General features: G+C 42.1%; 1 protein-coding gene across 1 annotated transcript in view; it reads left to right on the top strand.

The window, feature by feature from the left end:
• Nucleotides 1-1,733: 1,733 nt before the first annotated feature.
• The window catches only part of ADGRE3 (adhesion G protein-coupled receptor E3), a 64,069-nt gene continuing 39,837 nt past the window's right edge, over nucleotides 1,734-25,965 (top strand). The window contains exons 1-5 of the mRNA XM_040240931.1: nucleotides 1,734-1,802; nucleotides 10,549-10,599; nucleotides 12,664-12,786; nucleotides 16,964-17,119; nucleotides 21,426-21,463. Of these exons, the coding sequence (XP_040096865.1) occupies nucleotides 1,778-1,802; nucleotides 10,549-10,599; nucleotides 12,664-12,786; nucleotides 16,964-17,119; nucleotides 21,426-21,463 (393 nt within the window). The 5' untranslated portion in view covers nucleotides 1,734-1,777. The remainder of the gene's footprint in view (nucleotides 1,803-10,548; nucleotides 10,600-12,663; nucleotides 12,787-16,963; nucleotides 17,120-21,425; nucleotides 21,464-25,965) is intronic.

The following is a 25,965-nucleotide window of genomic DNA, read 5'->3' as shown; positions in this document are numbered from 1 at the left end:
TCAAGTTTCAAGGTGCTGTATGATGGGTGGATGAGGCTGTCCATTGTACTATTTCTTTGAATTCTTAGGCATGGTTTGGCAGTGCAAATACTCTCTGTCATTAACAAATTCAATAAAAAGTAAATATATGGAAAAATCTGCAAACAATAAGTGCTGGAGAGGATGTAGAAAAAAAGAAAACCCTCTTGCACCATTGGTGGGAGTGCATATTGATACAGCCACTATCAAGAACATGGTGATGTTCTTGGAGATTCCTTAAAAATCTAGGAATAAAAATACCATATGACCCAGCAATCCCACTATTGGGTATATACCCTGAGTTAACCATAATTCAAAAAGACACGTCTACCTCAATGTTCATCGCAGCACTACTTACAATAGCAACCTAGTTGTCCATCAACAGATGAATGGACAAAGAATTTGTGATACATATATACGATGAAATATTACTCGACCATAAAAGGAACAAATCTGAGTCAGTGGAACTGAAAGTAGATGAACCTAGAGCCTATTATACAGAATGAAGTAAGTCCAAAATAGAACAACAAATATGGTATATTAATGCGTATACATATACATATATGAAATCTAGAAAATGGTATTGATGAACCTATTTGCAGGGCAGGAATAAAGATACAGAGAGAGAACAGAGTTGTGGACACAACGGGGGAAGAAGAGGGTGGGACAACCTGAGAGAGTAGCGTGCAAACATACATACTACCATATGTAAAATAGAGGGCCAGTGGGAAGTTACTATATAACACAGGGAGCTCAACCTGCTGCTTTGTGATGACCTAGAAGGGTGGAATCACTCCAGTACTCTTGCCTGGAAAATCCCATGGACGGAGGAGCCTGGTAGACTGCAGTCCATGGGGTCACTAAGAGTCGGACATGACTGAGCAGCTTCACTTTCACTTTTCACTTTAATGCATTGGAGAAGGAAATGGCAACACTCCAGTGTTCTTGCCTGGAGAATCCCAGGGACAGGGGAGCCTGATGGGCTGATGTCTATGGGGTCGCACAGAGTAGGACACGACTGAAGCGACTTAGCAGCAGCAGCAGCAGCAGAAGGGTGGGATTGGGGGATGGGAGGGAATTTCAACAGGGAGGAGATATATGTATACTTAGCAGCAGCAGCAGCAGCAGAAGGGTGGGATTGGAGGATGGGAGGGAATTTCAACAGGGAGGAGATATATGTATACTTATGGCTAATTTCACGTTGTTATACAGCAGAAACCAAGACAACATTGTAAAGCAATTATCCTCCAACTTTAAATAAATAAATAAATAAAAGAAATACACTTTAGCTGCATTAAGCTAGGAAAAAAATGACTCTTTCAGAAACTTCAGGTAACAATAGAGACACTCTAAATTCTGGTTTATCCAGCTCAAAACCACAGGGTTAAAGTTTATTTTGACACCAAAGTCACTTCCTGCTCCTCAGATGATGCTCTGTAACTAAAGGGCATTCCTTTCCTAGGATCAGTTGATTCTGTAATCCCAAAGATGATTAACAATATCTAGGAAAGTCTACTACACAGAGAGCATATGAAAATGTATGTAAAGGTGAAGAAAAGGTATATAAAATAAACAGATGAAAAGCAGAACCATGAGTCTGATGGTGAAAGACAGAAGTTCACTTTTCTGATAGTGGTTTCCTAAGTCAGCTGACATAAGATATGTGTCAACACTCATGAAATTTCCTTGAAATAGGAAAAGTGTCGCGAGCCCAATAGGGAGCTTCGAGAGCCGTGGTGAGTGTTACCTGCACACAGGAATGCGAGGGTCATCGCTTCTTTCAGGTATGTGTAACCTTGACAATGACCGTACCTTAACCTGCCCCATATCAGGGGCTACTTAGTTGAATAATTAGTTGTCTTTTCCTTCTCCTTTATCTTCTGTTCTCTTTGAACACTCTTCTTTCCCCCTTAGATTATGGTTTTCTTCTTCACCACCCTATTCAAACTGTACTCTCAAATATCCCTAAAATTTTCCTAATGGTCCAGTCCAATGAATTGCTCATCTTCCTCTTCACAGGTCTTATTTTCTAACTGATATCCTCTCCTCCTTGATAAGTTAAATAAACAGGGTGACAATATACAGCCTTGACATACTGCTTTCCTAATTTGGAACCAGTCCCTTGTCCCATGTCCAGTTCTAACTGTTGCTTCTTGACCTGCATAGAGGTTTCTCAGGAGGCAGGTAAGGTGGTCTGGTATTCCCATCTCTAAGAATTTTCCACAGTTTGTTGTGATCCATACAGTCAAAGGCTTTAGTATAGTCAATGAAGCAGAAGTAGATGCTTTTCTGGAATTCTCTTGCTTTCTCTATGATCCAGTGAATGTTTGCAATATGATCCTTGGTTCCTCTGCTTTTTCTAAATCCAGCTTGTACATCTGGAAGTCCTCTGTTCTTATACTATTGAAATCTAGTTTGAAGGATTTTTAACATGACCTTAACCAGCATGTGAAATGAGTGCAATTGTGCAGTAGTTTGAACATTCTTTGACATTGCCTTTCTTTGGGATTGAAAGAAAACTGACCTTTTCCAGTCCTGTGGCCACTGCGGAGTTTTCCAAATTTGCTGGCATGTTGAGTGTAGCACTTTAACAGCATCATCTTTTAGGATTTGAAATAGCTCAACTGGAATTCCATCACCTCCACTAGCTTTGTTCGTAGTGATGCATTCTAAGGTCCGCTTGACTTCACACTCTAGGACGTCTGGCTCTAGGTGAGTGATCACACCATTGTGGTTATCCTGGTCATTTAGAATCTTTTTTTGTATAGTTCTTTTGCGTATTCTTGCCACCTCTTCTTAGTATCTTCTGCTTCTGTTAGGTCCATACCATTTCTGTCCTTTATTGTGCCCATCTTTGCATGAAATGTTCCATTGGTATCTCTAATTTTCTTGAAGAGATCTCTAGTCTTTCCCATTCTATTGTTTTCCTCTATTTCTTTGCACTGACCACTGAGGAAGGCTTTCTTATCTCTCCCTGCTATTCTTTGGAACTCTGCATTCAAATGGGTATATCTTTCCTTTCCTCCCTTGCCTTTTGCTTTTCTTCTTTTCTCAGCTATTTGTAATGCCTTCCCAGACAGCCATTTTGCCTTTTTGCATCTTTTTTGGGGGGATGGTTTTGATCACCACCCCCTGTACAATGTCACAAACCGCCATCCATAGTTCTTCAGGCACTCTATCAGATCTAATGCCATGAATCTATTTGTCACTTGCACTGTATAATTGTAAGGGATTTGATTTAGGTCATATCTGAAAGGCCTAGTAGCTTTCCTTACTTTCTTCAATTTGAGTCTGAATTTGGCAAAAGAAGTTCATGATCTGAGCCACAGTCAGCTCCTGGTCTTGTTTTTGCTGACTGTATAGAGCTTCTCCACCTTCGGCTGCAAAGAATATAATCAACCTGATTTCAGTATTGACCATCTGGTGATGTTCACGTGTAGAGTTGTCTCTTGTGTTGCTGGAAAATGGTGTTTCCTATGACCAGTGTGTTCTCTTGGCAAAACTCTATTAGGTTTTGCCCTGCTTCATTTTGTACTCCAAGGTCAAACTTGTCTGTTACTCCAGGCATCTCTTGACTTCCTACTTTTGGAGAACTCTGGAAGATGGTGAAGGACAAGGAAGCCTGGCATGCTGCAGTCCATGGGGTCACAAAGAGCCAGACACAACTGAGCGACTGAACAATAGCCTCCTTGATAGGACATTCCAGGTGGTTCATTGGAAAGAATCCTCCTGCCAATGCAGGAGACCCAAGTTCAATCCCTGGGTTGCGAAGATCCCCTGGAGCAGGAAATGACAACCCACTCCAGTATTCTTGTCAGGGAAATCCCATGGACAGAGGAGCCTGGCAGGCTATAGTCCATGGGGTTGCAAAAGAGTTGGACATGACTTAGCAACTAAACAACAACAACCACCACCACCTCCGTGATAATTTCTGTGACCCAGCACTGCCCTGACTTTTCCTCTGCCTCTCCTGGTATTCTTTTTCCCTCCTCCTTTTCCCTTTTCCTGAATATTAACAATAACCAACATTTTCAAGTAGTCACTAAGCACCTTGTATGTTAACCCATTCACCCCCCTAATGGGCTCATTAGGTGAATACTAATATTATTTCCATCTTGTGGATAAGAAAACTGGAGCACAGAGAGGTTATGGTAATTGTCCAAGGTTACACAGCTTGTAAATGGCAGAACTAGGATTTGAACCCAAGCCACCTCACTCCAGATTTTTGTTAATATGCCTTTGGTTGTTTTTTTTTTTTTTTCTCTCTCTCTTTCTTTTTCTACTCTTTCTCTCTAGAAGTATCTCAAGACTCCTTGACTTCACCTCTTCAGATGGTACTCCAACTTCAAATAACAATATCAATAGCTGCAATATCAGCCCAAACTAACATATATTTTAGCACCTACTTTAGGCTGCTATCAGGCTAAGATTGTTCTATATACGTTATCACACAGTACCTCCATATTATAGATACAAAATGGCACCACAGGGAGGTTGCTCAAAATCTCACAGTTATTAAGTTGCAGAGGCAGGTAACAGACCATAAAGTCTATCAAAATAGTATAATATTAATACAAGCTACTTGAAGGAAAATGCCAGGTCCCCTTACCCTTGCAGCCCCTTCTGCACCATCTTCCACGTAAGAGGTATCTGGTATATATCTGTGGAGTCAAATTTAAGTGAAAGAGTGTGCAATTTTTTATATATCAATTATGCCTGCATGCATGCTTCCTAAGTTGTTTCAGTCATGTCCGACTCTTGCCGGCCCCATGGACTGTAGCCCTCGAGTCTCCTCTGTTTGTGGCCTTCTCCAGACAAGAATACTAGAGTGGGTTGCCATTTCCTCCTCCAGGGGCTATTCCCAATCCACATATCAAACTCAAGTCTCCTAAGGTCTTGTATTTCAGAAGGATCCTTTACCACTAGCACCACCTGGGAAGCCCATCAATTATGCCTAGAAAAGTTTAAAAGTTATTTTAATGAGAGAAGTTCAAACAAGGTGTTTCCTGCTTTGCAGCAACTGCAGGCAGAGTTCTGGAAACTCCTGAGATGGATCATTTGTGAATGTCAATTATCCATGAACTCTCTGCCCTCATCCCTAGATGAAACAGGCAGGGTAATAGAATGAGCAGCAAGTGAAGAATTAAAATAGAATTCTACACTTACAGTTACCAGGGGGAATTGGGTAGTTAGGGAGTTTGGAATGGACATGTACACACTGTTATATTTAAAATAGACAACCAACAGGGTCCTACTGTATAGCTCAGGGAACTTTGCTCAGTGTTATGTGGCAGCCTGGATGGGAGCAGAGTTTGGGGAGAATAGATACATGTATATGTTTGGCTGAGTCCCTTTGCTGTCCACCTGAAACTGTCACAATATTGTTAATCAGCTCTGCCCTTATATAAAATAAAAAGTTAAGAAATAGAAATCTATTGCAAATAAAATGGTAATAGAGGCAGCTAGCCTTTATGGAGTGATTTCAGCCAAACATTGTGCTTTACATATTCCCTCATTTATGTCATCACCCCAAACCCAGGAGACAGGCAACACTGTCACCCTGTCCCATATATGGAATCTTAGAGAAGTTAAACAACTTGCTCAAATTTGCACAACTGGTGTCAGAAGTACTTGACCCCTAGGCGACCTGTTTCTTCATGAACAGAGTCAGCTGAAGATTTCTAAAGTCTCCTAGAATTCTGGGATTCTGACATGCTAATGACTCTGAGAACTCTTTTTTTTAATATAAATTTATTTAATTTTAATTGGAGGCTAATTACAATTCTGTAGTGAAGTCTCATGTGCGTATTATTGAGCACAGGATTGTGAGCTGGGCTGAAAGGAGACCCTTGAAGACTAGCCTGGAGGAAACTCGATGGTGCCCAGACTGCCTGCATTTTAGGAAACAGGAAATACTGTCCAGCCATGTGTTTGACTAGCTGCCTCTGCAAGCTATAGTCGCCACCGGGGCGGATGTGACATTAGTGTTGCTGTTGTTGTTGTTGTTGCTATAGCTGTGAATGGGAGCTGCTCTCTAGTTACCGCGCACAGGCTTCTCACTGCGGGGGCTTCTCTTGTGGCAGAGCAAAGGCTGTAGGCGCGCGGGGTTCAGCAGCTGCGGCTCACAGGCTCCAGAGCACGAGTTCCTAGTTGTGGTGCATGGGCTTCATTGCTCGGCGGCATGTGGGATCTTCCCAGACCAGGGATCGAACCTGTGTCCCCAGCATTGGCAGGCGGATTCCTAACCACTGAACCACCAGGGAAACGTTCATTATGTTCTTTGGTGGAAATGTTTTTCTTTTCTTCTTTCTTTTTTTCAAGAATGATTAACATGAGATCTATCTTTTTAGCATATTTTAAATATGTTATTCTGTGTACAACACCGAATTTTAAAGTATACAAAACTGGGAATGTTATATTTTACAGCATAACTCTAGAATGTATTTATCTTGTATAGCAAAAGCAGTATACCTATAGAAAAACAATTCCCTGAAAACCACCTTTATATTCTCTGCTTCTGTGAGTTTGACTACTTCAGATACTTCATATACGTGAAATCACACAGTAAGTATTAAGCTTAATTTCACTTAGCATGATATCCTCTAAGTTCATCTATGTTGCTGCAAATGACAGGATTACCTTATTTTTAAGGTTGAATAACATTCCTGTGTGTGCATATCATGTATATATGTGTGTGTATGTGTCTGTGTGTGTGTGTGTATATATATATATATATATACACACACACACAGACACACATCTTTTATCCATTAATCTGCAGGACCCACTTTCTTAGGGGATAACCAAAGTTGCCAATAAAGTTACTAGTTACTGGACCTGAATTTTTTAAATTATTATTATTTAAATTATTTTTAAGTGAACCATTTTTAAAGTCTTTATTGAACTTGTTGCAATATTGCTGCTGCTTTATTTTTTTGTTTTCTTGGTCACAAAGTGTATGGGATCTTAGTTCCATGACCAGGGATCAAACCTACACCTCCTACATCAGAAGGTGAAGTCTTAACTATTTAGACCACCAGGGAAGTTCTGAGACTTGAATTTCAACAAGTGCACACTAGAAGAACCACACTGGTTATTCATATTAGAAATGTCTCCACGTCATTTATAAATAATCATGTCCCCAGACTAATTCCCAGGACACTCTTATCAGTCCAAAACATGCCCTGGGAACCCATCAAATGCCTCATAGTTCAGCAGCTGAAAGACTGACACCTGCTGTCTCAGAGAGGGTCTCCAATGTCCATTCTGCTTGCTTGGTTTCTGAACCATTGTTGTTTCTGTTTAGTCACTAAGTCTTTGCGACCCCATGGACTGCAGCACATCAGGCTTCCCTGTCCATCACTATCTCCCAGAGTTTGCTCAAACTCATGTCCATTGTGTCAGTAATACCACCCAGCCATCTCATCCTGTCGTCCCCTTCTCCTCCTTCCCTCAATCTTTCTCAATATGAGGGTCTTTTCCAGTGAATCACCTCTTCCCATCAGGTAGCCAAGCTATGGGAGCTTCAGCTTCAGCACTGGTCCTTCGAATTCAGGATTGATTTCTTTTAGGATTGACTGGTTTGATCTCCTTGCATTTCAAGGGACTCTCAAGAGTCTTCTCCAACACCACAGTTCAAAAGCATCAATTCTTCGGTGCTCAGCCTTCTTTATGATCCAATTCTCACATCCATACATGACTATGGGGAAAATCATAGCTTTGATTATATGGACCTTTGTCAGCAAAGTGATGTATCTGCTTTTTAATATGCTGTCTAGGTTTGCACAGCTTTCCTTCCAAGGAGCAAGCATTTTTTAATTTCAGGGCTGCAGTCACCGTCCACAGTGATTTTGGAGACTAAGAAAATAAAATCTGTCACTGTTTCCACTTTTCCCCCTTCTATTTGCCACTAAGTGATGGGACTGGATGCCATGATCTTAGTTTTTTGAATGTTGAGTTTTAAGCCAGTTTTTTCACTCTCCTCTTTTACCTTTATCAAAAGGGTTTTTAGTTCTTTAATTTCTGCCATTAGAGTGGTATCATCTGCAGATCTGAGGTTGTTGATATTTCTCCTGGAAATCTTGATTCCAACTTGTGATTCATCCAGCCTGGCATTTTGCATGATGTACTCTGCATATAAGTTAAATAAGCAGGGCAACAATATAAAACCTTGATGTATTCCCTTCCCAGTTTTGAACCAGTAAGTTTTTTTTTTCCATGTCCATTTCTAAATGCTGCTTCTTGACCTGCACACAGGTTTCTCAGGAGACAGGTAATGTCGTCTGGTATTCCTATCTCTTTAAGAATTTTTCACAGTTCTTTGTGATCCACACAGTCCAGGGTTTTTGCGTAGTCAATGAAGCAGTAGATGCTTTTCTGGAATTCCTTTGCTTTTTCTATGATCTAACAAATGTTGACAATTTGATCTCTGGTACCTCTACCTTTTTTATATCCAGCTTGTACATCTGGAAGCTCTTGGTTCACATACTGCTGAAGCCTAGCTTGAAGGATTTTGAGTATTGCTTTGTTAGCATATGAAATGAGAGCAACTGAATGGTAATTTGAACATTCTTTGGCATCGCCTTTGTTTGCTATTGGAATGAAAACCTACCTTTTCCAGTCATATCAGTTGTTAAATATATTGTACTTGCAAATGGAAAATTATTTTAGACATTAGTATATGATAAGAGAATGAAAAGGAGGTAAGGGGACAACTAACGACAAGAATGGTGTAAGATTTATTAAGAAAGGAAGAAAAAACCCACCTAGCCATTCAGTACCTTCAGGTCTTTGCAGAAGCAGGAACATGGCTGATGATACCACCAGATGTTGGGAAGGTTTGGGGAAGAAAAACAGCACTTTAGCAGCCACAGCAGAAGCAGACTTCACATAGAGGTAGCCTTTATTTTCCAAACAGGCAGAAACAACACTTCCCTTCCAAGATACATTTCTGGAATCTTGCCAATCCTGCATCAAGAGAAAGACTCTAGTTCTGGTCCACAGGAATCTGCGTGGGCAAATGACTTGCTTGTAACCAAGAGAATATGGTGGAATGGAGCTGCATGACTTTATGGACCAGATCTTGAGAGGATATATAGCCGGGTTGGCCTGAAAACTCATGCTTAGAGCGCTGAGGCACCATGGGAGCTACCCGACCAATGCTGCCATGCTGGGAGGAAGCCCAACTCTCCCAGGCCCTGAAGTTACATGAAGGGACAGCAATGCTCTGCCAGTTCCCAGCTGCTTCAACCCATTCACAGTGTAGCAGCAACTGCCTAAAAAATCTCAAGCCACAAATGCTCAGCTGAGTCTTTCCCAGATTCCCAAATCACAGAAATCATGAGAGATAATAGAATAAATGTTGCAAATTTTTATATACATTCTTTGCTTAATATTCTTTGCCATTATGGTTTATCATAGGATTTTTTTTTTATTTGGAGGACAGCTGCTTTACAGTTTTGTGTTAGTTTCTGCCATACAATAATGTGACTCAACTATGCAAGCATGCTAAGTTGCTTCAGTCATGTCCGACACTTTGCAACCCTTTGGACTATAGCCCACCAGATTCCTATGTCCTTGAGATTCTCCAGGCAAGAATACTGGAGGAGGTTGCAATGCCCTCCTCCAGGGGATCTTCCTGACCCAGAGATGGAACTCATGGCTCGTGCACTGCAGGCAGATTCTTTACCACCAAGCCATTGGGGAAGTCCTGGATCAGCTATATGTATACATACATCCCTTCCCTCTTGAGCCTCCCTCTCACTCCTTTCATTTGACCCCTCTAGGTCATTGCAGAGCACCAGCCGAGCTCTCTGTGCTACACAGCATCTTCCCACAAGCTATCTATTTTACCCATGGCAGTGTATATATATCAATGCTACTTTCTCCGTTTATCCCCCCTGCTGTGTCCACAAGTCCATTCTGCATGTCAGCACCTCTATTCCTGCCTTGCAGATAGGTTCATCAGTACCATTTTTTAAGATTCCATATATATGTGTTAATATACAATATTCACTCCGTATGACAGACTCTAGGTTCATCCACATCACTACAAAAGATCCAGTTTCATTCCTTTTTGTGGATGAGTAACATTCCATTGTATATATGTACCACAGCTTCTTTATCCATTCATTTGTTGATGGACATCTAGGTTACTTCCATGCCCCGGCTTTTGTAAACACTGCTGCAATGAACATTGATGTACATGTGACTTTTTGAATTATGGTTTTCCTCAGGGTGAGATTTCTGGGTCATACAGTAGATTTATTCCTAGCTTTTTAAGGAATCTCCCTGCTGTTCTCCATACTGACTATATCCATTTACATTCCCACCATCAAAAAACTACGAACATTAAATGATGGAGAGGATGTGAAGAAAGGGAACACTTTTGCACTGTTGGTGGGAATGTTGTTTTTTAAAGCAATAATTATCATTATTCAACAATAGATAACTGATAGCCAGCCCTTGGGGAATATCCTGGAATCTTTCCTCAACCATTTCATGTGTCTCCCTTATGTTTCGCTGTTCCAGGACTCTGCTTTCTGCTAAGCCTTTCAGGAGTCGTGGCTCAGAAAACCAAAGGTGAGTGCTCGAAGTCTTACTTTTCCATAGCCAGAGACCAGTGAATGTGTAGACCAACGCACCTGAGGCCACTCACATCTTTCATCAGGACAGAGAAAGGAGGCTGCTTCTGGGAACAGAACTGGGAGCCTCACTCCTGTAACTCTTTTTAATTCAACATTTCATCAAATTTAGGTATCTTTTTTTGGCTGCACTGGGTTTTCATTGCTGCCCAAGAACTTTCTGAAGTTGTGGTGAGCAGGAGCTCCTCTCTAATTGTGATGCGTAGGCTTCTCATTGTAGTGGCTTCTCTTGTTGCAGAGCATGAGCTTCAGCAGATGTGGTTCCTGGGCTCTAGAGCACAGGCTCAGTAGTTGTAGTGCCTGGGTTTAGTTGCTCTGTAGCATGTGGAATCTTCCCAGACCAGGGATCAAACCCGTGTCCCCTGCGTTGACAAGTGGATTCTTAACCACTAAACCACCAGGGAAGTCCTCAGTTATGTTTTTTATTTTACTACTATGTGCCCAAGGTAGAAGTAGAACAGTGAATCACACAAGTCTCATGAAATGAACATTCTGGTGGGGAGAGACAGAGCATGATAATAATCATTTCATCCCATTCATAAGCAAGTCAACAAAAAGTGAGCAAGGTCATTTCAGGTTAACTTTAATCCCTAGGCCAACTCACTAGATTCTGAGTCCCCAAGTCTAGGGTGGGGCCTGAGATTCTGCATTTCTAGCGAAAAGCCAGAGGGTGCATTCTGAGTAAAGGCTCTGCACGTTGTCCTCCATCGTTTCCCAGCCTCCACTCCCCATGAACCCTGGCAAGCTCCCAGATTTCTCCACTAGACCTAAAGCTTGAGATACCTCCTCAGCTCCATTATTCCCATTCATTTTCTAAGATCTTTTTATTTTTTAAAAATAATTATTGTATTCATTTTTGGCCGTGCTGGGTCTTTGTTGCTGCACACGCTTTTCTCTAGTTACGGCCGGTGGGGACTACTGTCTAGTCGTAGGTACGCGGGCTTCTCATTGCAGTGGCTTCTCTTGTCGCAGAGCATGGGTTCTAAGTCCTTCAGTAGTTGTGGCTCACAGGCTCTAGGGCCCAGCCTCAGTAGTTGTGTCACAGGGCTCAGTTGCTCCTCAGCATACGGGATCTTCCCAGACCAGGGATTGAACCCATATCTCCTGCATTGACAGGTGGATTCTTTACCACTGAGCCACTAGGAAAGCCCCCTCCACTCATTTTCAATGGGCCACAAATAAGATCCTTAGCAATCTCCATCTAAAAGATGTTATACATAGGGTTACAAATATAACATGCACACTTATCAGAATATACCTTCTGTGTTATCCTACAAATTCAAATTTTCGTAATCACAGCTGACATTGGTCATGTGCCAGGCACTGCCCAAAACATTTTGTATGGATTAATCCATTTATTCCTCACAATAACCCGTTTTACAGATGAAATTGAGGCACAGAGAGGTTAGGACACTTGTGCAAAGACACACAGGTAGGAAGAGGTGGAGCCAGAATCAAATCCATTGTCCACGCTCTTTACCAGCTCATCCCCCTTTTCTATATACTGCAATGATCTTGAGAATAGCATAGTTATATTGCACTGAAACGTTTGTGTCAAAAATTAACTGGTTTAATGCCAACCCCAGTCCTTTATCATGCACAAGAATCACATCTGCATAGCTTGGGTTTGATGTCTTTCATTCTTTAATGTACTAGCATTTCACAAAAGTAAAAGGGTGCAGCTTCCTCACCCTTGAGAGGCCCTGGCTCAAAGACGAAACCAAATAATAACAGGAGAGTTTTTGACTCAGGGCCTCTCAAGGGTGAGGAAGCTGCACCCTTTCAGTCGTGTCTAACTCTTTTGCAACCCCATGGACTGTAGCACTCCAGGCCTCCCTGTCCATCACCAACTTCCAGAGCTTGCTCAAACTCATTTCCATCAAGTTGGTGATGCTATCCAACCATCTCATCCTCTGTTTTCTCCTCCTCCTCCTGCCTTCAATCTTTCCCAGCATCAGGTTTGACTCAAATGACATCTGACCTAACTCTCTTCTCCTTGCAGGGACCTGTACCCATTGCCCCCAAAATGCTTTCTGTGTCAATGCTACTCACTGTACCTGCAAACATGGATACAATTCTGAATCCAGGGAGAAATACTTCAGCTACCGCTTCGAGAGATGTGAAGGTAAAGGGGTAATTTTCTTTGCTTTGCTTTTTTTTTTTTTTTTCCGGCTGTGCTGGGCCTTAGTTGCAACAGGCAGGACTTTTTAGTTGCAGAATGCAAACTCTTAGTTCCCTGACCAGGGATCGAACCCAGGCCTCCTGCATTGGGAGCTCAAAGTCTTAGTCACTGGACTACCAGGGAATCCCAGGGATAATTTTCAAATCACCCAGAAGTGGATGTGGAAGGAAGGCAGCATAAAGGCTGTGAGGAAGTAACCATAATATGCAATGCTGAAAACTCTGCCAACTCAACCTTCACCATGAAAAATGCTTTCATGATATCAGAAAAGTGGGCTTTTCCAGAACTTGCATGTTTCCAACTCTTTGTGACCCCAAGGACTATAGCCTGCCAGGCTCCTCTCTCCATGGGATTTTCCAGCAAGAATACTGGAGTGAGTTGCCATTTCTTCCTCCAGGGAATATTCTTGACCCGGGGATCAAACCTGCATCTCCTGTAGCTCCTGCATTGCAGGCAGATTCTTTACTGCTGAGCCACCAGAGAAGCCCCCTTCCACAGCTTAACTAGGTCTCACTTTTTTCCTCCATATTGTGGGGATAATAATGCTGACCTCATGAGGGTGGAAGGGGAATTGAATAAGGTACTTAATGTGACCATACTTCGTGAATTACAAAGCACAATGCAATTTTTTGTGCAATTTTTAAAACATTTTCTTGGCTGCACAGCACACGATGTGGGATATTAGTTCCCCAACCAGAGATCAAACCTGCACCCAGCTTTTTTACCACTGAGCCATCAGGAAAGCGCTTGTTTTCTATTTTATTGATTTCAGCTCTAATATCTCCCTAATTTCTTTTTTCCAAGTTCTTAAAATAAATACCTAGGTGCTTTATTTTTCATCTTTCTTCAAAATAAAGACATTTAAGGCCATAACTTTTCCTGTGGTACAGGTTCAGATATAGTCTACAGGAAGAAATATTATTTTTATTATTTTTATGAATGGTTTGTAATTTCCTTTTGATGTTTTGTCACTCCAAGAATTATATGAGAGGTGCTTCTTAATTTCTAAACAGTTAAGACTTTTCATACATGTTTTCATTATATATTCTTAATTTTAAAATTTTTATTTTTATTGACTTACAATGTTGTGTCACAGAAAGATACAATGTTGTGTTACTTTCTGTTGTACAGCAAAGTGAATCAGTCTTGCATACACATATAGCCACTCTTTTTATATTCTTTTCCCATATAGGTCATTACAGAGTACTAAGCAGAGGTCCCTGTGCTACACAGCAGGTTTTTATTAGTTATCTACTTTGTTCTCTATTAGTTATCTATCTAGTACTGCGTACATATCAGTCCCAGTCTCCCAATTTACCCCTCCCCTCCCTATCCTCTGGTAACCATAAGCTTGTTTTCTACATTCATGACTACTTCTGTTTTGTAGATAAGAATACATTTTTTTTAGATTTTAAATACCACTTTTTAGATTCCACATATAAGCAATATCATATGGTACTTGTCTTCCTGTGTCTGATTTACTCAACTCAGTGTGACAATCTCTAGGTCCGTCCATGTTTCTGCAAGTGGCATTATTTTGTTCTTTTTTATGGCTAATATTCCATGGTATGTAAGTACCACATTTTTTTATCCATTCCTCTGTGTTTCCATGTCCTCCCAAGAGGCCCCATGTCCAAATACAGCCACAACTGGAGTTAGGGCTTCAACATATGAACTGGCCAGGGCAGCTTTGTGGGTGGTGCAAACACAGTCAGTATCCCATTTAATGCCCTTGGCATTTTCCATTCCTTTGTACACGAAGTCTGAAGCTTTCACTGGCTCCTGGAGACCATTCAGTCCACACTCAGGACAAATAGAAGTAATGGGGAGTTTATACCACCTGTAAACATTCCTCCACCAATAACTGATAAGATTAGTGGATAAATACCCCGGTTCCCTCACCTCTCAGTGTCACTTGAAGTGCCTGCTCTACACTGCCTCCCAGAGGTTCCCAGAGGAATTGAGCCTCAGTTGTCCACAGTAGAAATTTGCTAGATAATCAGTTCAGTTCAGTCACTCAGTCGTGTCCGACTTTTTGCGACCCCATGAATCGCAGCACGCCAGGCCTCCCTGTCCATCACCAACTCCCGGAGTTCACTCAGACTCACGTCCATCGAGTCAGTGATGCCATCCAGCCATCTCATCCTCTGCCGTCCCCGTCTCCTCCTGCCCCCAATCCCTCCCAGCATCAAAGTCTTTTCCAATGAGTCAACTCATTGCATGAAATGGCCAAAGTACTGGAGTTTCAGCTTTAGCATCATTCCTTCCAAAGAAATCCCAGGGCTGATCTCCTTCAGAATGGACTGGTTGGATCTCCTTGCAGTCCAAGGAACTCTCAAGAGTCTTCTACAACACCACAGTTCAAAAGCATCAGTTCTTCGGCATTCAGCTTTCTTCACAGTCCAACTCTCACATCTATACATGACCACTGGAAAAACCATAGCCTTGACTAGATGGACTTTTGTTGGCAAAGTAATGTCTCTGCTTTTGAATACGCTATCTCGGTTGGTCATAACTTTTCTTCCAAGGAGTAAACGTCTTTTAATTTCATGGCTGCAATCACCATCTGCAGTCATTTTGGAGCCCCCTCAAAATAAAGTCTGACACTGTTTCCACTGTTTCCCCATCTATTTGCCATGAAGTGATGGGACCGGATGCCATGATCTTCGTTTTCTGAATACTGAGCGTTAAGCCAACATTTACACTCTCCACTTTCACTCTCCTCAAGAGGCTCTTTAGTTCCTCTTCACTTTCTGCCATAAGGGTGGTGTCATCTGCATATCTGAGGTGACTGATATTTCTCCTGGCAATCTTGATTCCCGCTTGTGCTTCTTCCAGCCCAGCATCTCTCATGATGGACTCTGCATAGAAGATAAATAAGCACGGTGACAATATTTGACGTACTCCTTTTCCTATTTGGAACCAGCCTGTTGTTCCATGTCCAGTTCTAACTGTTGCTTCCTGACCTGAATACAGGTTTCTCAAGAGGCAGGTCAGGTGGTCTGGTATTCCCATCTCTTGCAGAATTTTCCACAGTTCATTGTGATCCACACAGTCAAAGGCTCTGGCATGGTCAATAAGCAGAAATAGATGTTTTTCTGGAACTCTCTTGCTTTTTTCATGATCCAGCGGATGTTGGCAATTTGATCTCTGGTTCCTCTGCCTTTTCTAAAACCAGCTTGAACATCTGGAAGTTCACGGTTCACGTATTGCTGAAGCCTGGCTTGGAGAATTTTGAGCATTACTTTACTAGCTTGTGAGATGAATGCAATTGTGCAGTAGTTTGAGCATTCTTTGGCATTGCCTTTCTTTGGAATTGGAATGAAAACTGACCTTTTCCAGTCCTGTGGCCACTGCTGAGTTTTCCAAATTTGCTGGCCTATTGAGTGCAGCACTTTCACAGCATCATCTTTCAGGATTTGAAATAACTCTACTGGGAATTTCATCACCTCCACTAGCTTTGTTCGTAGTGATGCTTTCTAAGGCCCACTTGACTTCACGTTCCAGGATGTCTGGCTCTAGGTGAGTGATCACACCATCGTGATTATCTTGGTCACGAAGATCTTTTTTGTACAGTTCTTCTGTGTATTCTTGCCACCTCTTCTTAATATCTTCTGCTTCTGTTAGGTACATACCATTTCTGTCCTTTATTGAGCCCATCTTTGCATGAAATGTTCCTTTGGTGTCTCTAATTTTCTTGAAGAGATCTCTAGTCTTTCCCATTCTGTTGTTTTCCTCTATTTCTTTGCATTGATCTCTGAGGAAGGCTTTCTTATCTCTTCTTGCTATTCTTTGGAACTCTGCATTCAGATACTAGATAATACCCTCTTTATTTTCTGCCTTCCCCTCTCTGTTTCATTTCATCATTTCCCTTCCAGTGATTTCTAGGATTATTTCCTAAATAAAATACTTGCACTAGAATCCTTGTCTCAAAGTCCACTTCTTGGAGAACCCAACCAAAGTCAGCAAAGAAAGGAAAGAACAAAGACAGCCATTACCTTAACCAAGTTGCTTTGAAAAGCCAGGATAGACTGATGAAAAGGATACAGTTTCTGACACATATTAGATGCTCAATAAATCTTTGTCAAACAAATGACCAATTTTCTCCTATGTGTTCCAGATATTGATGAATGTAAACCACCCATTAGTGTACATTGTGGAGTGAATGCTGAGTGTCAGAATACCATTGGAAGTTTCTACTGTCAGTGTATTGCTGGATATAAACTCCTCTCTGGGAAAGCACAATTCAACAATTCCAATGAGAACACTTGTCAGAGTAAGAAAATTTTTTGTTTTCTTATCTCCCCTCCTAATTTTTAAGTGAGTCTAACACCAGCATGTGTGTGCTCAGTCATTTCCAATTTTTTGTGACCCCCCCCCCCCATGGATTATAGCCCACCAGGCTCCTCTGTTCATGGAATTTTCCAGGCAAGAATACTAGAGTGAGTTGCCATTTCCTCCTCCAGGCGATCTTCCCAACCAAAAGATCGAACCTGGGTCTTTTGCAGCTGGAATTTTTTTTACCACTGTAACATCTAGGAAGTCAGAAAATATATATTTGTGGTGGGGCCAGTGAATATCTATTCTCTGGAAGGAAATGGGTGATGTAAAGAGGAGGTGAAAAGAAAAGGAGGAAATTTAGATAACTGATGGGGTTAAGAATGCAAGTGAACTTTGGAGGTGATGTCACAGGTCACAGGATGATGGTTGAGACAGGATTCTTTGAATTGCAAAGTAGAGAAACCCACTCAGGTTAACTTAAGGGAAAACATGAGTTTATGATAAGATTCAGGGGCTTTCCTGGTGGCTCAGTGGTAAAGAATCCATCTGCCAATGCAAGAGACACGGGTTCAATCCTTGGGTCAGGAAGATCGTCTGGAGGCGGAAATGGCAACCCATTCCAGTATTCTTGCCTGGAGAATTCCATGGACAGAGGAGCCTGGCAGACTACAGTCCATGGGGGTCACAAAAAGTTGGATGTGACAGACCACTGACCACGCACACACGCGTGTGATGAGATGCCTGGATATGTCTTGGGTAAGAATACAGCTGGGTACTGGAATGAACTGAAGTTGGGGACCCAACACTGTCACGGCACCCCAGTCTCATACTCTGAATCCGCTTCTTCTCTTCCCCTTGCAAACTGGTTTCTCTGCTTCCTAGTCCACAGGATAGGAAATATGGCCACCAACAGCTCCAAACCTTACCATTGCTACTGATCCAACCACCAAAAGAATGGTAACTGATTCTCTCTCTTGAATATAATTGCATATTCTTTGGAAATGTAAAACTTGACCCAGTTTGAATCATATGCCCACCCTTGAATCTGTGATCTTGGATAAGCATGGTAACTGTCATAGAAATCATATAGGTAGAGAAAGTCTAGACATAAGAAATACAGAAAAGAAAAAAAAGAAAGACAGGAGTTGGCAGACTATCCATGAGGTACTGGCTACAATTGAAGTCGTAAGAGAGAGAGTCTCTAAATCTGAATGCTAGGAAACTGATTCATGGAGAAACAATAATGCTGATTGACATGTATATACATACATACATATATATATATATATATACATACACACACACACACACACACTCATACGTGGGTGCTCAGGCATGTCTGACTCTTTGCAACCCCATAGACTATAGCCCACGATGCTCCTCTGTACATGGAATTTTCTAGCCAATAATACTGGAGTGGGTTGCCATTTCCTACTCCAGCGGATCTTTCTGACCCAGGGATCGAACCCACCTCTCTTGTGTCTCCTGCATTGCAGGCAGATTCTTTACCACTGGGCCACCAAGCAATAATACTGATAGACAAAATTTATTTCAACTGTACGATGTGCCAAAACAGAAGAACCTGACGGGCTACAGTCTGTGGGGTCACAAAGGGTCAGACACAACTGAGCACAAACACACACATACCAGGTACTGCACTAAGTACTTTACATTCCTTGCTCCATTTACAATAATTGCATGAGGTAAGCACTGTTATGACAGATAAAGAAACCGAAGCACCCAAGATTTAAGTAACTTGTGCTCCTGCCCATCCAGCATTAAAGCCATGAGGTTGGAGACTCCACAGTAGAAAGAGCTTAGAGGAAGACTAACAAGGGTCATTGTATCCCACTCACCCTGCAAGACCCTAAGGAGCTCGGGGTCATGAGCAGCATAAGCCTTCAGCTTTGATATCAGGAAATCTCATATCAGAATTATCAGGCCATCTTTATAGCAATAGGATTCATACCAGGTCAGTTCTGAGATTCATTCCACTGGGAGGGTCCACAAAACTGAGTCTCAGAACAAAGAGCAACAATTATGCCAAAGGGAAGCGAGCCACAACTACCGAAGCCGACTCGCCCTAGAGCCTGTGCTCCGCAACATGAGAAGCACCACAAGAAGCCTGTGCACTGCCGTAACTAGAGAAAGCTCCCGTGCAACAACAAAGACCCAGTGCAGACAAACACAAATAAATAAATTAAATAATTTTTTAAGAAGGGAAGCAGGACTATTCAGATACCTAAGACCCAAACTCCCTTTAAAAAGATTAAAACAGGATTCCAAGATCAAACTGGAAAAGAACAGTGGTACAAAGGTCCCCACAGGTACAGAGATGCCTTTTCCAGAGACTCGCACTGAATTACAAAGGCTTCGCTATTCCACGTCAGGGTTCTTAGGTAGCGAAGGGGCCACACGCAGTCTTCATCAAAGGTGCCTGTGAATGATTGAACTTGCTTACACCTCCTTCTGATTCTTGTGTGTGCAGGCTCTGCACATGTGAAGTGGTACGAGATTTGCTTCCCCCGTGCCTCAGCAGTAAAACTCTGCCTGCAATGACAGAAACGCAAATTTGATCCCTGGGTTGGGAAGATCCCCTGGAGAAGGAAATGGCAACGCACTCCATATTCTTGCCTGGAGAATTCCATGGACAGAGGAACCCTGGTGGACTATAGTCCATGGGGCCACAAAGAGTCGGACACAACTTAGCAACTAAAAAACAACCACCACAATGAGCTTTGCACTTAGACAAGTATGGATTTAAATCTGGGCTCTACTGCTTACCCTCGCATGACTACAGACAATTCCTTAACAACCTGTGCCTATTTCCTCATCTGCTTAAATAGCAGAACCTGACTTATGAAATTATTTCAAGGATTAAATGAAATGATGCATGTGAGGAGGCATTCAGCAAGTGATAGCTGTGATTTTTGTGCATGATACATTTTTCTGCCAGATGCAGCCACATCTTCAAGAGACAATAGAGCGGAATGGTTAAGAATACTTTCCAGGTGGACTTCTGTGGCAGTCCAGTGGTTAAGAATCTTCCTGCCAATGGGTTCAATCCCGGGTTGGGGAACTAAGATCCCACATGCAACAACCACAAGTTCTCATGCTGCAACTAAAAAGATCCCACATGCTGCAAGGAATTTTGAAGATCCTGCATGCCGCAACTAAGACCTCAGTTCAGTTCAGTTCAGTTCAGTCGCTCAGTCGTGTCCAACTCTTTGTGACCCCATGAATCGCAGCACGCCAGGCCTCCCTGTCCAACACCATCTCCCAGAGTTCACTCAGACTCACGTCCATTGAGTCGGTGATGCCATCCAGCCATCTCATCCTCTGTCATCCCCTTCTCCTCCTGCCCCCAATCCCTCCCAGCATCAGAGTCTTTTCCAATCAGTCAACTCTTCGCATGAGGTGGCCAAAGTACTGGAGTTTCAGCTTTAGCATCATTCCTTCCAAAGAAATCCCAGGGCTGATCTCCTTCAGAATGGACTGGTTGGATCTCCTTGCAGTCCAAGGGACTCTCAAGAGTCTTCTCCAACACCACAGTTCAAAAGCATCAGTTCTTCGGTGCTCAGCTTTCTTCACAGTCCAACTCTCACATCCATACATGACCACTGGAAAAACCATAGCCTTGACTAGACGAACCTTTGTTGGCAAAGTAATGTTTCTGCTTTTCAATATGCTATCTAGGTTAGAGCAGCCAAATAAATAAATACTTATTTTAAAAAACAGCTGATGGTTATAAACTGTCATTCCTGTCTCAGTTATAATTCCCAGCCAGACTGAATTTTAAAACGTAAAGCATCTAGTCTTCTGTTTGCTCAGCCATTTCAGTTATAATGGTCAGCCAGAGCCAGATCTGAATGAAAGAGCTTGGAGCTTACAATTTTCTTCTTCCTCTATGCCATGGTATCTATATCACAGCAATGTTGACACTTGGGGTCCCAAAATTATTTGTGGTCAGAAGCTGTCCTCTGCATTAAAAGGCATTGAGCAGCATCCACCCTCTAAATCTCAGTAGCATCCCCAGTCAGGGTCATGAGTAACCTCCAAAAATGTCTCTAGCCATTGCCAATGTCCCCAGGAGGCAAAATCACCCTAAGTCAATAAACACTGCTGTCCATGACAACAAGGAATTTGGACTCTGATCCCCCTAAAGAGCAAATAAACTCATCAGAGAACATGACGTGTATGATTTCAGACCTCCTAGATGCAAAGATACCCACCTTACCTGCCAAATTCTCTACACTTTCATTCTTGGTTCCAACAGTAACTTCTCTTGATGTCTTTTTCAGAAATCACTCCCTCAAAGACAACCAACAGCACAAAAGAGGTGAGTGGAAGCTGAGTCCTGGAACCTATGTAACAAATATTTACAAATCTCAAAATTAGCAAATGGAGGTGAATACTATATATGTGATATAAGTCATATATCATATGCATGATAATATAAAATACATGATATAATTATAACAAATATAATATATGCTAATTATAATGTGTTTATTAAAATATTATATTTTGATATAATATGTATTGTATAATTGTGATATATACATATATATATCATTATCTTTATCACTATTATATCTCACTATAGAAATAGATGATAGATCAATACAGTGTGTATGTATATATGGGTGTGTGTGTATGAGTGTGGGGGGGTGTTGTGTGTACTATCCCCTGAAGAGAGCATCTATCCCAGATCAAGAAATAGACTAAGTAAGACTGTATTAAGATTCTCTGAGCTGCTGCAACAAAGAGACCCAAATATCCAATGGCTTTAAAAACATGGATCTTTATTACTTTCTGAGTTATTAGTCCAGAGGTGAACAGTCCAGGCTGGTGAAGGAATTCTGCTCCATGAGGTCATTCAGGTACCCACATTCTTTCCATACTGCTGCTCCACCATCCCTGGCATCTTGTCCTCAACTGCATAGTCAAAGCTGGATTGCTGCTATGCTGCATTCATACTGGTGGGTAGAAGGGAGGGGAAATCCAGGGCAAGCTGTCTGTTGTACAAGGTGAAGGAGGAGAGTGGAGAGAGGGCCTCTCTCCTCATCTACTCACTAAAGTGCTGATAAAGGTCAGGAGAACTTCTTTGGAGACATGTCTTAAGGTGACAATCCAGAAGCTGCATATATCACAGTGAAACCTAGCTGCAAAGGAAGCTGGGACAATACTATCTATGATTGGGTGGCACAATCCAGATAAAATTTGAGAAATGTATTCTATTATTAAAAATAGGAGGATAGAACTTCCCTGGTGGTCCAGTGGTTAAGAGTCCACCTGGCAATGTAGGAAACATGGTTCTATCCCTGGTCTGGGAAGATTCCACATGCTGTGGGACAACTAAGCTTGCATGCCTTAGAGCCCATTCTCTGCAGCAAGAGAAGTGACCCCAATGAGAGGCCCATACACCGAAACTAGAGTGTAGCCCCCCACTTGCTACAACTAGAGAAAGCCCAGGTCAGCAATGAAGACCTACCTAGTACAGCAAAAAAAAAAAAAAAAAACACACACACACACAGGAAGGGGAAATGGATATTGTAGGATAATTAAGAGAGACCAAGAAAATGATTATAAGTAGTAATCATTAGTGTCTGTAAATTGACTCTGAACTTTAGCAAAGAGAATGATACATGTCTCTGAGCATCTATTGTCTAACAGAATGAGCTCATCCCTCCCTCTCGCCACTCCCCAACTTCACCCTTCTCTACTCCCAAGGAACTCTTCATGCCTTGCCCTCCCAAGCTCCAGGTCTCAGATACACGCCATTCTCTCTACCTAAAACTCCTTTTTCCAGTTCCTCACCTGGCTGCTTGCTTCCACTCTTCTTTACTCAAGACCCAATTCAAGTGTCACCTCCTTCTAGATGGCCTCCATCACTCCCTCCATCTGAGTTAATATCCACCCAGTATGTTCTTATTTATTTATTTATTTGGCTGCACTGGCAGGAAATGGCAACCCACTCCAGTATTCTTGCCTGGAAAATTCCATGAACAGAGGAGGCTAATGGGCCACAGTTCATGGGGTCACAAAGAGTCAGACACAACTGAGCAGCTGAGCACACACACACTGGGTCTTAGTTGCGGCCACTGGGATCTTTAGTGGTGGTGTGTGAAGTCTTAGTTGAGAGAACTCTTGGTTGCAGCATGTGCGATCTAGTTCCCTAATCAAGGATCAAACCCAGGCCCCCTGCACTGGGTGAGCAGAGTCTTAGCCACTGGACCACCAGGGAAGTCCCCACCAGACTATGCTCTTACGGTAGGGATTTCAAATCCTAATAGTGACTTGGGCAAGATGATGACCTCACAGCATTAGGGGTCTCCAGAGAAACAGAACCAATAAGAGATAAGCTATAAAGAGAGCTATTATAGGGAACTGGCTGACAGGTCCCAAAATCTGCAGTCAACAAGCTGGAGTCCCAGAAGAATTGATGATGTAGTTCCAGTTTGAATCCAGAGATCTCAGACCAACTCAGGAAGAGCTGATGTTTCAGTGTGAGTTTGCAGGAAAACAACCATGTCCCAAAACTGAGTCGTTTGTAGAGATGTGGATGGGCTTAAAGAGTCACACAGAGTGAAGTAAGTCAGAAAGAGCAAAACAAATATTCATGTATTATATGTGGAATCTTAAAAAAAAATGGTACTGATGAATCTATTTGCAGGGCAGGAATAGAGACACAAATGTAGAGAACCGACGTTCGGACATAGTGGGGTCAGGGGTGGGTGGGATGAATTGGGAGATTAGGTTTGGCATAAATACACTGCCATGTGTAAAACAGATAGCTAGTGGGAAGTTGCTGTATAGCACAGGGAGCTCAGCTTGGTGCTCTGTGATAACCTACAGGTAGGTTGGGTGGGCAGAAGGAGGTTCAAGAGGAAAAGGATGTATGTTAGAAATAGCTGATTCACTTCATTGTACAGCAGCAACTAACAACAATGTAAAGCAATCACACTCCAATAAAGTTTAAAAACAATGTCCAATTAAAATAAGTAAATAATTTTTTAGAAAAATAAAGCTAAAAAGCAATGTCCCAGCTCAAGGCTGGCACAGGCAGTCAGACAGGAGGAAATTCCCTCTTACTCAGACTTCTTGTTCTAATCAGACCCCCAAACTGACTGGATGAGCCCCAATCACATCAGGAAGGGCAATCAGCTTTACTTCCTCCATCCATGCAGATGTTAATTTCATGTCAGACCCAGAATGACACTTGGCCAGACATCAAGGTAACCCATGACTCAGTCTAGCTGACACATAAAGTTAACCATCACACTTTTTGAGAAGAACTTACTCATCTTTAAGATGAGGGTGGTGATGGCGCCCTTGGATAACGATGAGCAGGTTAAATGAGATAATACATGTATAGTATTCAGCACAGTGCCGGGTCCAGAGTACACATTCCATCCATGTTATCTATTGTTATCTCCTCCAGACTGATGACATTTAAGTGGTGTGCTGTCACTCACTAGACAGTGAGCTTCTTGAGGAGGGGAATCAGACCAAGACAGCCTTGGGAAGTTCAACATCTGTTCACTGCAGTAATGAACAAATAATTGTGTTATCAAAGGGAACATTTCATTATAAAAGTTATTGTCAGGTTTCTCAAAAAATTAAACATAAAATTATCAGGTGACTCTACAATTATCTGAGCTTCCCTGGTGGCTCAGACGGTAAAGTGTCTGTCTGCAATGCAGGAGACCCAGGTTCGATCCCTGGGTCGGGAAGATCCTCTGGAGAAGGAAATGGCAGCCCACTTCAGTATTCTTGCCTGGAAAATCCCATGGACAGAGGAGCCTGGTGGGCTACAGTCCATGGGGTCGCATAGAGTCGGACACGACTGAGCGACTTCACTTTCTTTCACTTTCTACAATTCTACTTCTAGGAATATACCCAAGAGAATTGAAAGCTGGGACCCAAACATATACCTGGACAAAAGTAGAATTCAAAAAAGATACATGCATTCCCATATTCACAGCAGAACTGTTCACAATAGCCAAGACATGGTAACAACCTAAATGTCCATCGACAGATGAATAAAGAAGATGTGGTACATGCATATGATGGAATATTACTAAGTCACTTTAGTCGTGTCTGACTCTGTGTGACTCAGTGGACTGTAGCCCACCAGGCTCCTCTGTGCATGGGATTCTCCAGGCCAGAGTACTGGAGTGGGTTGCCATGCCCTTCCTCCAGGGGATTTTCCCAACCCAGGGACTGAACCCACGTCTTTTATGTCTCCTGCATTAGTAAGCAGGTTCTTTACCACTAGCACCACCTGGGAAGCCCAAGGGGATATTATTCAGGCATAAAAAAGGTTGCAATAATGTCATTTGCAGCAACATAGATGAACCTCGAGATTATCATACTAAGTGAAGTAAGTCAGAAAGTGAAAGACAAATACCATATGATGTTGTGTATGTGAAATCTAAAATGTGACACAGATGACCTTAGTTACAAAACAGAAACAGGCTCACAGACACAGAGAACAGACTTGTATTGCCAAGGAGGGAGGGGGCCAGAGAGGGACTGGATTGGGAGTTTGGGATTAGCAAATGTGAACTATTATATATAGAACAGATAAACAACAAGGTCCTACTTATAGCACAGGGAGCTACATTCAATGTCTTGTGGTAAACCATGATGAAAAAAATATGAAAATATGTATATAAAACTGAATCATTTTGCTGTACAGCAGAAACTAATACAACACTGTAAATCAACTCTACTTCAATAAAATAATTTAAAAAAAAAAAGAGGGAGAGCAGGGACCCAAATATATACTTGCACAACTATGCTCTTGGCAGTCCTATTCACAATAGCCAAAAGACA

The sequence above is a fragment of the Oryx dammah genome, unplaced genomic scaffold (assembly GCF_014754425.2).
Source record: "Oryx dammah isolate SB20612 unplaced genomic scaffold, SCBI_Odam_1.1 HiC_scaffold_5, whole genome shotgun sequence".
Lineage (NCBI taxonomy): Eukaryota > Metazoa > Chordata > Mammalia > Artiodactyla > Bovidae > Oryx > Oryx dammah.
The sequence above is the reverse complement of the archived record's forward strand: the minus strand, read 5'-3'. Positions and strand labels throughout refer to the sequence as shown.